Source organism: Podarcis gaigeae (assembly GCF_964106915.1).
Source record: "Podarcis gaigeae genome assembly, chromosome: Z".
Lineage (NCBI taxonomy): Eukaryota > Metazoa > Chordata > Lepidosauria > Squamata > Lacertidae > Podarcis > Podarcis gaigeae.
In genome coordinates this window covers 10,618,150-10,631,664 of record NC_139691.1, presented here as the reverse complement: position 1 = coordinate 10,631,664, position 13,515 = coordinate 10,618,150, and the positions used below count along the sequence as shown (strand labels likewise).

The window sequence follows — 13,515 nt, the reverse complement described above, 5'->3', positions numbered from 1 at the left end:
CCAGCTTTAGCCTGCTAATATATCCCTGTTATGAGACAATTGTTCTATTTGTCCTACATAAGGATCCACACTTTGAGGCTGAGTTTGCTATTAGTATATAGGATGTTGGCTCAAATAAGCTACAGATGAGGCATATAATAAAATGACTAAGAACACCATGAAAACAAACCAACACTATTAATGAAATATTGATGACTCTTACCAAAGCAGCTGCATTATAAAAAAATTAAAACAATCGTGTCATTTGTAACAGGCTCCCAGCTGATCCAGAAACCAGGGTATCTTTGTCTGCCTGTCACTCTAGTCCCTTTCACAGAGTAGCTGTTACATAGTCACTGTGGTAAATGAGGGGATCCAGTGAAACCATAAACAAGTGTGTAGCTTCTATCTTTCTTCAGTCATGTGTGGTGCATCTGCCCAGAAGCCACAAGTGCCCCCTAAACCACAGCATGACCACCCTTGCTATATAGGACCAAATAATGTGATGTTAACATTTCTGGTTTACCTTAGTTGCTGATCTGCATTTACAAGCTTCAGAGCCATCACCTGAGCCCGCCGTTCAAGCTCTTCAGCTTCTTTCTCCATCCGAGACAAATGCTGCTTAGCACTGTTGTATTTCTGAATAGTCTCTTTGGTCTACAGAAAGAAAAAGCATTAGAAAAAAATACCTCCTATTTCATATACTACTATTCTACTTGTAGCCAAAGTGTAGAGATGTGGGGAGTTCTAAGATCTCCTTTGTAATTCAAAGTTTCTCTGCATCTTCCTGAAACAAAGTAATAAAAATCCTTACTTTTCCCCGAGTATTTTCAAGTTCAGTTTCAGCTTCAGCAAGAAGTCTGTCGGCCTCCCTGAGTTCTGCCTGTCGTTTTAAGAGAGTCTTTCCTATGCATTCTATTTCATCCACAATGTTTTCATGGTGCTGGAGAGATTTCTCTAACTCCAGTTCTGAAATCAGGCCACTCAGGTGCCCATCAATGAAGTCTCTAAAACACAAGAGGGTTAAGAAGTTAATGCAGAAAGTGAATAGCCATCAATAGCTTTTTAAAATTCTAGATTCTCTTAAGGAAGGTGACCCAAACAAAAACCCACAATTCCCACTCCCTGTCTTTCCCTCAATTTTAGCTGATCTCCCTATATAGCTTTCTAAAAACAATAAGAAAAAGTGGCTGACTCTTGGGAACTCAAGCACTGTTTTCCCCAATACTGCAACCCTATACTATTACTTTCTCCACAGCTCTAAAAAAAAGGGGGGGAGCAACTACCCTATGGGTAAAGGATCTCACATTAGAAGAAATCTGTGGGCAAAGTAAAATAAAAGATGGGCAGGCAAGTTCAACTGGGCAGGGGGGGGGATGACTTGTTTGAACCAAAATAGGACTGTGTCATGGTAAGCAGGTGGCAATTCAACTTTCACCCCCAATATACTGTAGACTGAAGTGGAGGAGTTGGGCTGAGTTGCAAGAAGAAAAGAACACTATGCATGTGATGGGAGATTTCTTCTTCCTGAGACCCCAGAAAGTCACTGCCAGTCAAAGTAAGCAATACTGAATCAGAACTGGACAATTTGATTTGGAAGAAAGCAACTTCCTACAGGGAGTTTTTAGATTCTTCCTGCTGAAAGCGCATACACGGCAGGCTTCTGTGGCACTGTTGAGTGGAGAGCAAAGAGGGAAAAATACTTAGGAGACTTGTTAAAGATTTAATACAGCATCCTCACTTTCGCTTATTCCGTTTCTGGGCTATTCTACGCAGCTCTGCTACTTGGTACTCCAGCTCTTCTCTTTCATTCAACAGATCTTGAATGCCCTGATGCAATTCATCCATCTCTTGATCATGTTCACGATGAGAGGATCTAGGACAACTGCTTTTGGGTTGAGACTTTAAGTTTTCTATGCTGTCTTTTAGCCTTGAGATTTCGTTCTCCTGCAGCAGATGAATATAAACAGTGCAATTAAACGGTTACTCTTGCTGATTATATAAGGGAGCTTCACTTGCTGGCATGATGCTTCCAGCATGTTCACTGCATGATGTGCATTGAACAGTGGTCTGATTGACACAGAATGCTAAACCATGGTTTATTAAACTATGGTATATTAAACTGTAGCTTAGTGTTATGTCTGAACCCAGCCCAGCAGCTTAACTATGGTTTTATTAACAAAGGTTAAAGATTGCTTATTAACCAAGGTTTATAAAGGACTGTCCCTGATGAAAAGCTATAAAGCTGTGAGTTGCAAAAAATCAGACTGCTCTAGAGGCTTTTGCTGGTGCTTTTAACTATTTTGTGATGTGTTAAACCAAAATTTAAGTGAACATCTGCCAGATGCCTCAGCTTCATCTAAGTTTTATTAATTATTATTAAGCATTATGTGTGAATCAGACCAGAGAAAGATCTGAAATGAAGATACATGTCTGAAAAGATGTGGAAGCACATGGCAGAGACAACCTGGGAAGTCACAATTGGCCATGGCTCTGTGCACTGTATATTTAGATATGAATCTCAGCATCAGTTATTATAGTTTTCACTACATGAAAGTGAAATAGAAATAATAATGCCTGGAAAACTGTGCTGCAGGTAACCATTTGTACCCGTTCTTGAGGTTTAGTGTATTTTACATAAAATACGGCAATTGCAGATATATAAAACAAAACAGATATATAAAGACTTCCAAAGAGAAAGAATAAACCCCCTGTTTTATATTGATTCAGTTCCCTGGAATTACCTACAGTATTGGTAAATACTTATTTCTAAGAATATACTCACAATTTACTTCTACACAAAATGATGCTCTGCTGGCAACATGTGTTATCAGCTGGTACTTCTCTCCCAATATGTGCAAAGTACATTACTACACATCAGAGCTTTTCAAACTGTGTGTCATGACACATTAGTGTGTCGGCTGCAGTGTGTAGGTGTGTTGTGTGACTGCTCCACCTGGGTCTGGAATCTCCGGTTCGCTAGTAAAGATGCTGTACATCTTTCCTTGTTTGAAAGACTCAGTAAGAAAAAGAGTCTTCTTTATAAAGCTGAAATCAGTTGGTCTTAAAAAATTATAAACTCGTGGCTAAGGGAAAAATCTTAGCCTCACCAGTTTGCTGACTAAGGGGCCCAAGGAACTTCTAGTCGCTAGTGTAAGTGCTGCTCTGCCAGTGAAAATGTAGGTATCTCAGCAGGATGACACTGAAGTCCCCTTGGCCCCCACCTACAGAAACTCCACTGGTGTAGTCATTTTACCAGCAGAGAGGTGGAAAATATTGAAGAACATGTCCTAAACATCTTCATTTCTCAATCACATCTCAGAAACCAGCTCTGGGGGTGACACAGTTAATTCCCTCCCATTGCCAAAAATGGGAAGACAAAATACTTACTCTAATTTCAAATGAGCCAAGAATCTTACCAAGTTATGATGCTCAGGTATGTTGCAGTGATGTGTTCCAAAAGACACTGAACAGTTAGCAGGAAGAGAGCTATATACAAGCTGAGCTCCAGCAGGACATGAACCATATATAACTGTAGTAGCAGCAAGTGGTCCTCCGTTGGCAGAGACAGGAGAAGTTGGGCCACACAACACTGTTGCTGGAGGGGCTGGAGCACCATCTGGAAGCACAGTGTAAATGATGGAGCCAGGGGGTGGCACAAAAGATGAGGCACTGTGAATCTTCACTTCTCCATTTTCTTGGATCCCTGAATTTTGGGTTTCAACAAAAATAATCCACGTTAAGAGATTAAAGGCATAGTTTAAAAGCCCTCAATATAAGATGAGGACAGAAACACGATAAAAATGATAAGATACATAAAATTAATAAGTTGATTATATATTTGATGTTATTTTTTGTTGTTTACCTGTCTAATTTTATTGCAATTTTATGAAATATTTTTATGTGCCATGATGAAAAATTGGGGGGGGGGCTATTAAATAGGCCATACTTATCAAAAAATAAAATATAATAACAAATAATCTCTAGAATAGCAATACATAAGAACAATATATATGGAGCTGCTCCTATGCAGTCAGGATATCGGTTAAGAATGGCTACAAAAATAGGGTGGTCTGCCCATGCCAGGCTTCAAAGTAGGAAGGCAGAAAGGGGTTCTAAGAAGACAACTATCTTAGCTTTCCTCCATGCCTCTTCAGCTAGCAAGAGGAGAAAAGGCCAACCTGGTGACTTTCCTACACCAACAGAGAACAGTTTCTTGCTAGACAGCCATGAACAAAAACACAAGAACAACTGCCAGACACGGGAAGACAAGCCAACTGACTTACCTCCATTGGAAGGAGAGTCTTGCAGGTCACTCCTTCCTGCTGCATGCACCAAGCACCCTCTGGCAGCAGGACACATGGAACATTCCTTCTTGCTCTGCCCTTTTTTTATTGGGGTCAACATAGGACACTGCAGGCCAACACCAGAATCCTTGGTACTCTGAGATGCAGGAGTGGATGTCTTTAAAACATTTTTAAGAAAGTGAAAGTAAGAATAATGAACAATTTGTTTTGAGGCAAATATTACATGGAGAAAGTCCCTGCTGCCATCTGTGTGCTCTTTGATAAGGAACTGGAAGAGTTCAAGGCAAAGACAGGTGAACAAGGGCCATTCATCAAAGGTGCAAAAAATCTAAAGGCAGAAGGAAGGAAATACTATCCTATGTGCAACTTAGATAAGCTAGTTAATAGTTTGGTCAATGCCAAAGTTAGCTCTTCCACCAAGCTAAACATGTCTAACTATCTGCTAAAAACATTTCTGTTCCAGCAAACATACCCAGGCATGCATTTTTGACACATGATTTTAGTAGATGTAAGTCCTTTAAAAATACTGATTTTATTTTATATTTTCATTTTTTAATGTCTCGTTTCCATTTTTGATTGGTATTTTAAGTGAGTATTTTAGACTGTCTTGCAAATCACAGAAAGTTTTTTTGTTCTAGTAAGCAGTATTTACAATGAATAGCCAACACTAGGACAACACTATGCTGCCTGAAAGTATATGCTTCTTGATCAATATACATGGACACAAACAGAAAAGCATGCAGCAACTCTCCGTGTATAAACAAACAACAGCAGTGATTATATAAATATATAAGCCTATTAAAAGTGGCAACTAACGTGACTGAGATTTGACTAAGTAAATTTCATTTTGAGTGGTGGCTTGGGTTAAACTCCAAGCAGGTGTAACACACACAAAGCAAAAAGTTACTGATTTGTGCAACATGTTTGGAAATGCACTGCACAAAAACTGAAGAATTCTATTAATAAAATTAAGGCAGTCCATGTCTAAGCATTGCTGGTTCACAGGGGATTATCCATGTGTATTGTAATTAAACAAACATCAATATGGAAATGAGCTGCTACCATTTGCAGAGGAGACAAACATATAAATGCAGCCATTTTGCTATGGAAAATCCTCAACTTGAAGCTATTCAACAAACTGTTAGTATTTGTAATGTAATTTCATTGGGGATGTATATCACAAAGAATAGATGGTATTGGAGAAAGGAGATGGTAGCTGGCAGTTGGAAGTTGGTTGGTTATCCTACATAGTTCTGTCTTTACTGTGAAGGTGAAGACAGACACTGTCTGGAGGATTTTGTAAATAATACTTGTTGTTCAAATGTTGCCAGCCTGACAAGTAAAGATTTATATTCAGCTATTTGTGCAAGGCATATATATTTTCATCACAAATAGCTATCAGAAGCTGCAGCATTTCTTCTTTCTCCAGGTTGTGGCATGTTTCCACATGTCTGCTATCCAAGGGGGTGAGGGAATTGGCTGAGAAAGGGAAAAAGCAAGAATTTGGAGAGTGGCTGGCAACCTGATCCTCCTGTACAAACTGACCTCTGCAGTGTCATATTGAAGAAAAGCGTAAACTTTTCTTTTTACAACTGGCCAGTATATAAATTTTGTTAAATAAATGTGTAGTTTAGGCCTCAGATTCAGAAGGCTCAAAATATTTCAATTGTTAACTTTGGAGAATTCCTGTTTTTAAGGGGCTCTCCTTGAGGCAAAGAACTTTGAATAAAATGACCTTTCCCAACTATATTAATGGAAAATTACAAGTTATCTCTGAATATGATTTTTCTAAATTAATTTAAGTGCTTCTAAAGCAGGTGGGGAAAGATCTCCATATCTGATTCCTTTCCATCATTTGCTACTCTAGTTTTCATACTTGCGATGATGGCACATAATACAGATGGCCCCTCCGTTGCAGTGGATTCATTATGCTGGTGATAGCGTCATTCTGGTGAGATATAGCATGCCTGAGTGCAGCAATTTCATCCAATATGCTGTCAATTTCTTCCCTATTGCCTGCAGAAGAATTTAGATTTTTAGTCCATTATATTTGTGAGGACTACAGTTAATTAAAGAACCCCCCTCCCCCCCCAAAAAAAATCAGGCTCAGCATTCCATTTATAACAATACTTCCTTTGCTGGATGGAATCTCAATAGCTGATGTAGTAGTAAGGAGGTTGACACTCAAAGCAGTGCTTTTAAACCTGCATCTCAGCAGTTTAAATGACTTCCTTCCATACACTATTTTCTTTTTGCTGACATGCGCGATCTCTAGCAGCCCCATGCTTGAGCAAAAAAAAACCAGGGAAAATAAACTTAAGAAGGAAGAAAAAACAAGGGCTGTATCCAATGCCGGTGTTATGCAGAGTAGATCCATTGAAAATAATGGGCATGACTTAGATCCATCAATTTCAATGCGTCTATTCTGAGTTTAACTTAGTTGGGTAGACCCCAATTGTTTCTTTAAAAGACTCTGAGAGCCAACACTTACCCACCCCCGCCCCCCACTGGAAGACAAATTATGAGAAAGCTGCTCTGACCTAGAGAGGCAGTAAAAAAAATCTAGGGTGGAACCTCGTCTGCCTGCGCAGGTCTACAAAGTAGGACTACATGACCTTGCTGGTCCTGGACAATGGGTGGAACAACACATGTCTGGACAGAGAATGATGGGAAGACATCTGAATTAGTTTGAAAACATGCTCCAGGAAAAAATGGAAGGAAAGCATTACCTGTCTGAACTTGATCTAGTACACGGTGCAGTCGATCAATTTCTGTTTTTTGGCATTTCAATAGCTGCTTTAATTTACCAATCTCCTCTTTCTGAAAAGCAGAAGCTGCAGTCTCGGCATCAGCTTTTCCCACTTCACTCTGAAACTATTAAAAAGCATCTTAGTCAAATTTTCTCATGTTTTGCCCTTGTGTACATTGGAGTAAAGTAACGTCAGAGTGCACAATGTAAAAAAAAAATGTAGACGAAGATTCTACAGGCCATTTTGATCCTATTTTCTGAAAAAGGGTTTAAAATGAGCAAGTCTTGGCCTCACATGCCATGTCCTGACTTCTCTCTCTCCAGGCAGATTAAATCGTTACTGGCTCAGTCAATTTGAATATTTGTATACTACTGAGATTTTCTGTCCCTTGAAATCAATATATCTGACCAGGACTTGAATTTTTAGAACTCAATGGGAGACACATCACTAAGCCTCATAGTTTTCATATTCATGTAGGAATTTTTCACTCTTGCCTCTATTTCGTGTTTCTTATCAATGTGTACAGTAAGGGGACTGATAGCTTACCCATTCCTCTTTTTCTTTCAGAAGTTTCTGCAACAATTCTATTTCTGATTCTGCTCTGGCAAGATCTTTAGAAGCTTGAGTAGCAAGCATACAGAACTTCTCTGCTTCCCGAAGTTCCTACAGAAGAGGAAAAGGTGTTTTATTTAGCTTATTTGATGCAATTGTTGATGTTTTGTATTATTATTACTATTTAATAAATTTAGTAGTTGCCTGTCACATAAAAAATCTCCAAGTGACTTACAAAATTGTACAATCATGATGTATAACAGAAAATCAAAAAGAAACAATACATTACAATAACAATCATACATTAAAACACAAAACTGTCCCAATAAAATAGCAGCAAAACATATAATCAACAAGATAGTATTGATTATAAGAAATCAATACTTTGACCAGAGCAGTGGTTCCATCCTTTCTCTGTTCCTCTTTCACTATGCTTATTCTAGGTTCTCAATACAGTCAGGTGCAGAGCCTTCTCTGTTAATAACAACAACTACATGATATTTTATTATTAAATGAAATCAAGAAAGTTGCTTCCATGCAGAAATGTATACCTTAATGATAAGAATGACTAATAGAGACTGAAACACACTATGTGGTGCAAGAGAAGTAGTTTCAATTCAGTTTTACAATTTTACCAATTATGTACCTCACTGCGTTCCTGATTAATTTTGCATACAGTTCCACGGAGTGACCTGAGCTGATCTTTGGCTGCACAGAGATCTGCTGCTGCTTGTTTATCTGAAGTAGATATCGCTCTCTTTAACTCCTGCAGCTCTTTATCAATGTCAATGAATTGCATTTGTGCCTTAGCATCTTCCACCTTTTTCTGAAAGAGCAGGAAAATGCTATTCAACAGATGTGACAAAACAAACAACATACACACACAAATATATGTATATCTTGCTTTCTTCTCTGGTAGTATGCATTCACATTAAAATATAAGCAAATAGTGCAGTATTTTTTAAAGTGTTGTGCAGAGGGACATGCCTTACTAGTCACAGGCTTTTTAATAGGAGTAGCCCTACCCTATTCTCCAGATACTCTAGTTGTGCAAGAATTCTTTCTTTCTCCTCATCAGCCTCTTGCAGCTGTTGATCTGTTAGGCCCTGGATTTCTTCCATATTCTTCAGCTTTTCACTTAGATGCTGGATTTCATTCTCTAGTTGATGTACTCTGGCTTCATTCTGCATCTTCACAGATTTAATCTGAAGTTGAAACAAAGGGAAGATGATGAGAGCTTGAGGATAGTTGTAATCTTTCCTAGGGCATAAAGTTAGCAGCATGTGGAATCTTTTGCAAAAGCCTCTGCTTTTTAACCTCCTTTACAAACAAGTACATTTGGCCTTTTCCAAAACTGCAAATAGTAGACACACCATGAAAAAGGCAACATAAAATCATCACCAATTTGAAGTTTTCCAATATAATAATTCAGGATCACCAATGCACATGATCACTCATGATTCCATATCAAAAAAATGCCCTCAAGGAAATATAATCTAAATTCAACAGCAAGGCAAAGAAGAGAAAAACAAGGTAATTGGGATGGAGGCACAATCCTATAGGAGTTGTCTCAAAAGAAAATTCACTGAGTTCAGTGGGGTTCACTCCCAGGAATTATGGCAAATAATTGCAGTCTTAGTTACCACTCAAGGTAAATACTGGATTAAGCTTTATGGAAAAGTTTGATTTTGAGGAGAGATTGAAGGAAGACAGACACAAATCATGCAAATATTCATGAAGGATTGACATGTATTTGACCATTAAACAAGTTTCTGTCAAAATAATTGTGGCAATTCTTTCCTTAAGAATTTTACAGTGAAAACTTTTGTGGACACCTGATGAAGTAGACTCTAGTTTATGAAAGTTTATACCACAGTAAACCTCTCTGTCTTTGAAATACAACAAGACACTTTGTTGCAACAGACCAGAATGGCTATCTCCTTGGAAGTTCCTTTCTCTCTCCTTTTGGTAATACAGTGGTGCCTCGCTAGACGAAAAGAATCCGTTCCGCGATTCTCTTCGTCTAGCGGTTTTTTCGTCTTGCGAAGCAAGCCCATTGACAGCTTAGTGGATTAGTGCTAGAGCTGTCAAGCAGCTTCCAGCGATCAGCTGTTAAGCAGCTTATCAGCGGAACAGCTGATAAGCGGCTTAGCGGCTTAGGAAAAGGGCAAAAAAACAAAACAAAAAAACCGCCGGGGGATGCAAGATTTTTTCGTCTTGTGAAGCAACCCCATAGGGAAATTTGTTTTGCGAAGCGCCTCCAAAACGGAAAACCCTTTCGTCTAGTGGGTTTTTCGTCTTGCGAGGCGTTCGTCTTGCGGGGCACTACTGTACAGTGGTACCTCTGGATGTGAATGAGATCCGTTCTGGAGCCCCATTCGCATCCTGAGCAGAACACAACCTGCGTCTGTGCGGGTCGCGATTCGCCACTGCTGCACATGCACGTGATGTCATTTTGAGCGTCTGCGCATGCACGAGTGGCAAAACCCGGAAGTAACCCATTCCGTTACTTCCGGGTCGCCGCGGAACACAACCTGAAAATGCTCAACCTGAAGCTACTTTAACCCAAGGTATGACTGTAGTTGGTTCTCTTACTTTGGCTTCTGCAGCTTTGTTACAGGCCAGCCTGTATTTTTCTTGTGCCTCTTCCAACTTAGCTTGCTGGGATGTCATCTCCTTCTGAAGCTGTCTCTCTCTGGCCTGGATGGCCTCATTTTCTTGCCGAGATTGAGCAAGGACCTTACCAAACTCTTTCTGTAGATCTGCAAAGCTTTTCCCTAAAATATCCTTTGCATTATGGCACCTGAAATAATCAGTTATACAAAAAAAGGAAAGTATGTTATGGAGAATTGCTACCTAGACTTACCATCAATGCTCATCTGAAGACCTGTGTCTTATGGCTAAACTAAATGTTGGACATCTTTGCCAAAACATCTAAAAAGCAGTGGCAGAGCAGAATGTGAAGAGAAGTAGCAAGTTGGTAGGTAAGAGATACTTCTTACCCCATTCAGACTCCCATGCCCAGACTGTTATTTTCCAGCTACAGCAAACACACATCTGAAAACTCAAGATGGGGAAAAAGTGAGGGGGAGGGAGATAAGGGTTGTGAAGAATTGGTGAGAGAAGGGTCTGTCACTTTTTGGATGTTTTGTGAAGACTGAGATTCCCAGTTTCAAATCTTTCCATCCATTTTGACAGCAACATATTACTTTGAGACTGAAGGCCATTTCATACAACTACAAAAAAAAGTGTTCTCCATCTGAAAGAGTGATGCTTATCTTCAAACACTGACAGATACACAGCTGGGAACTGGCTAGGCATTAACTAGCCAAGTGTTTGCTGCTAGATCTCCCCTTCTGATAAAGGTATGAAACCTCTGAATTTAGCTCACCTGAATTCTGCCCCAGTCTGTAGATTTTCTTTGAGTTCTCTCACACGAGCCAAGAATTCTTCAGGATGAATTAAGCTGTCAACTGCATGATTCAGTTGATTTTGAGTATCTTTAAGCTGCTGCTTCAAAAGGTTATTATCTTTCTGTAACAAAAGAGATTTCAGAGGTCACTTTTACCATTATATGCTTTCAATGATTTCTTCTTGCATTGACTGTATAAGAATGTAAGAACACTAAACATAACACTTATTTCACTGCATTTCTTCACTAGCATAGCTGACCTGTGGAGCTAAATGACTAGTTGCTACAGAAAACAATCAATAAATAAAGCATGATAATTTCCCCTATTAACTCTGGATGATTTCCAAGATACAACTCTTGTTAATCTTTAACAGACACACAAGAAAGAATATACAAGGTGATTGCATGATTGACTTTCAACAGCTAGAGCCTTTTGAAGAAGGTTATATATCAGACTGCCAGACATGCTCTCTGAAAAACAAAGAAAATGAAAACATACTGTACCTGTAGCTGTTTAAGATGAGAAAGCAGTTTATTATTTTCCTGTTCTCTCTCTTCTGATAACTGTGCTTTTGCCAAGGCATTTTCTAAAGCTTGCCTTTTTTTGCTGAGCTCAGCCTGGAGAGCAGAGTGCTCCAGCTACCCCATCCCAAAAAGAAAAAAGAAAAAAAATTCTCACTTTCCTCTACAAAAAAAAATGAATTAGGTAACATTTGAATAGAATATGTATTTTGCAAGGACAGCTCGTTCTTCTAAGGAAGACATTGACACTCCATAAAACAAGCAAACTTCTCAATTTCCATTTGCCCTATTGTCATGACTGGCCTCTTTTATGCATAATGATATCAGGCTTGAGTAGCATGCTAGTATGAACATGCTGCTCAATCCTAATATGCCATTAACCATGGGATATTGTATGAGTTGCCAACCCAGCACTTGTGGGCATACATTGGTCCACCAAAGTTTTCATGGGTGCCTGAGGATCATCACCACCATCCCTTTTGCCACTGCAATTAGGCTTGAAAAAGCCACATTGTAGCTAATAGAAGGCTTCTTTCAAGTCTAATTACAACAGAGGAACAATTTCAGAGGCAGAGGGTCACAGTTGGCAGGGGAGTTGTCACCCTGATGTCACCTCTTACCAACTGCCATAAGGGTTGAAAAAATTGTTACTACCTAGAATTTTTCAAACCTAAATGCAGCAGTGTGTGAGAGAGATCTTCCTTGAGATAGCACCTAGAAAAGAAAGATAAACCTTCCCTCTCCAGTTGCACTCCCCAGGAGATCATGCCCCACCTATCTTGGTGGGGAGGGGAGATAAAAACACTTTTTCAAGCCTAATTGCTGGGGGGAATGTGTGCATGCATGTGCATGTGTAGTTGCAGTATGGGGTAGGTTGTGCCCACAAGAGTTTTTCACACTTCAAAATGTATTCATGGGAAATGTACAAACCGTGACCATGTCTTGATTGTCCTAGTACTATAAATCTATCCTGAACCTTAATCAATAATTTAGGATGCTGTATGGGTTGGGTTGGGTGGACCCTTTACTCTTTTTGCTTGGGCCAGCCCCATGACCCTAGTACACCTCCCTTGGGCCAATGCATTTGACACGCCTAGATTAGCCTCTGCTACCAAGTTGAATCACATTTAAGAGAGTCAAAACTCTTTCTCATGGAACTAAAAAGGTTCATTGGGAGAAAGATTGAGAACATCAACATCTTTCTGACAATACTAATAGCTGTTTTTGATTGGTAGGTGACAAGGTAACACAGACCTAACAGGAATCCTCACAGCAGGAAACTGTTAATTGAGTAAGATAAAGTCCCCCAGCTTCCTCAATCACAATGCTTCAGCAATTCAACTCCCTGTCTTAGAATCATAGAATTGTAGAACTGGAGGGGATCCTGAGGATCACCTAGTCCAAACCCCTGCAATGCAGGAATATGCAGCTGTCCCATACAGGGATTGAACCTGCAACCTTGGCATTATCAGCACAGTGCTTTAACCAACTGAGCTATGTATTCTTTCCCTACTGTGTTAAAAAGTCAGAGTCCAATCAGTTTAAGCCACTGGAAGAGCTGGCAGGACTGTGGCAGCAAGGAAAACCAGACAAAATGTCCCTCAGCCACCCACCTATGTGAGAGCTCTTTCCATTTCACTATGACTACTACCAACCTGGATTCTTTACAGATAAGTTTTAGAAAAAAGAAGTCACGTTTTGGAACCTATACGGATTGGGAGAAACACGAAAGGTATAAGGAAAGGAGACATTTCTCTCTGAATGTTCACTTACTTGATCGTGTTGTTTTAGCCTCTGCAGTTCTTCCTCATGCTGATTGGCTTCAATGTCTCGGGCTTTCAGTTCAGCTTCCAGTTCAGCCTCATATGTGATATGTTCCCTTTGAGTCTCATGCAGGGCTTCATTGAGCTCTCTTTGTTCTTCAAGTGCCTGCTCAAGGTCTGCGATTTCCTGGAACCGAAAGTGTGTTTTATAATTTTGAGTTCATCAGTTC

The 13,515-nt window shown here is 39.6% G+C and overlaps 1 protein-coding gene across 4 annotated transcripts in view; it reads right to left on the bottom strand.

Annotated features, from left to right (window-relative positions):
- The window catches only part of CNTRL (centriolin), a 63,685-nt gene that overhangs the window by 21,078 nt on the left and 29,092 nt on the right, over positions 1–13,515 (bottom strand). For all 4 annotated transcript variants that reach the window (XM_083721559.1, XM_083721560.1, XM_083721561.1 and 1 more), the window contains 14 exons: positions 13,296–13,472; positions 11,505–11,639; positions 10,980–11,122; positions 10,184–10,391; positions 8,614–8,793; positions 8,235–8,414; positions 7,583–7,699; positions 7,016–7,160; positions 6,163–6,302; positions 4,266–4,443; positions 3,399–3,685; positions 1,721–1,926; positions 794–986; positions 506–636 (listed from right to left, as the gene is read on the bottom strand). In XM_083721559.1, the coding sequence (XP_083577685.1) occupies positions 506–636; positions 794–986; positions 1,721–1,926; positions 3,399–3,685; positions 4,266–4,443; positions 6,163–6,302; positions 7,016–7,160; positions 7,583–7,699; positions 8,235–8,414; positions 8,614–8,793; positions 10,184–10,391; positions 10,980–11,122; positions 11,505–11,639; positions 13,296–13,472 (2,420 nt within the window). The remainder of the gene's footprint in view (positions 1–505; positions 637–793; positions 987–1,720; positions 1,927–3,398; positions 3,686–4,265; positions 4,444–6,162; positions 6,303–7,015; positions 7,161–7,582; positions 7,700–8,234; positions 8,415–8,613; positions 8,794–10,183; positions 10,392–10,979; positions 11,123–11,504; positions 11,640–13,295; positions 13,473–13,515) is intronic.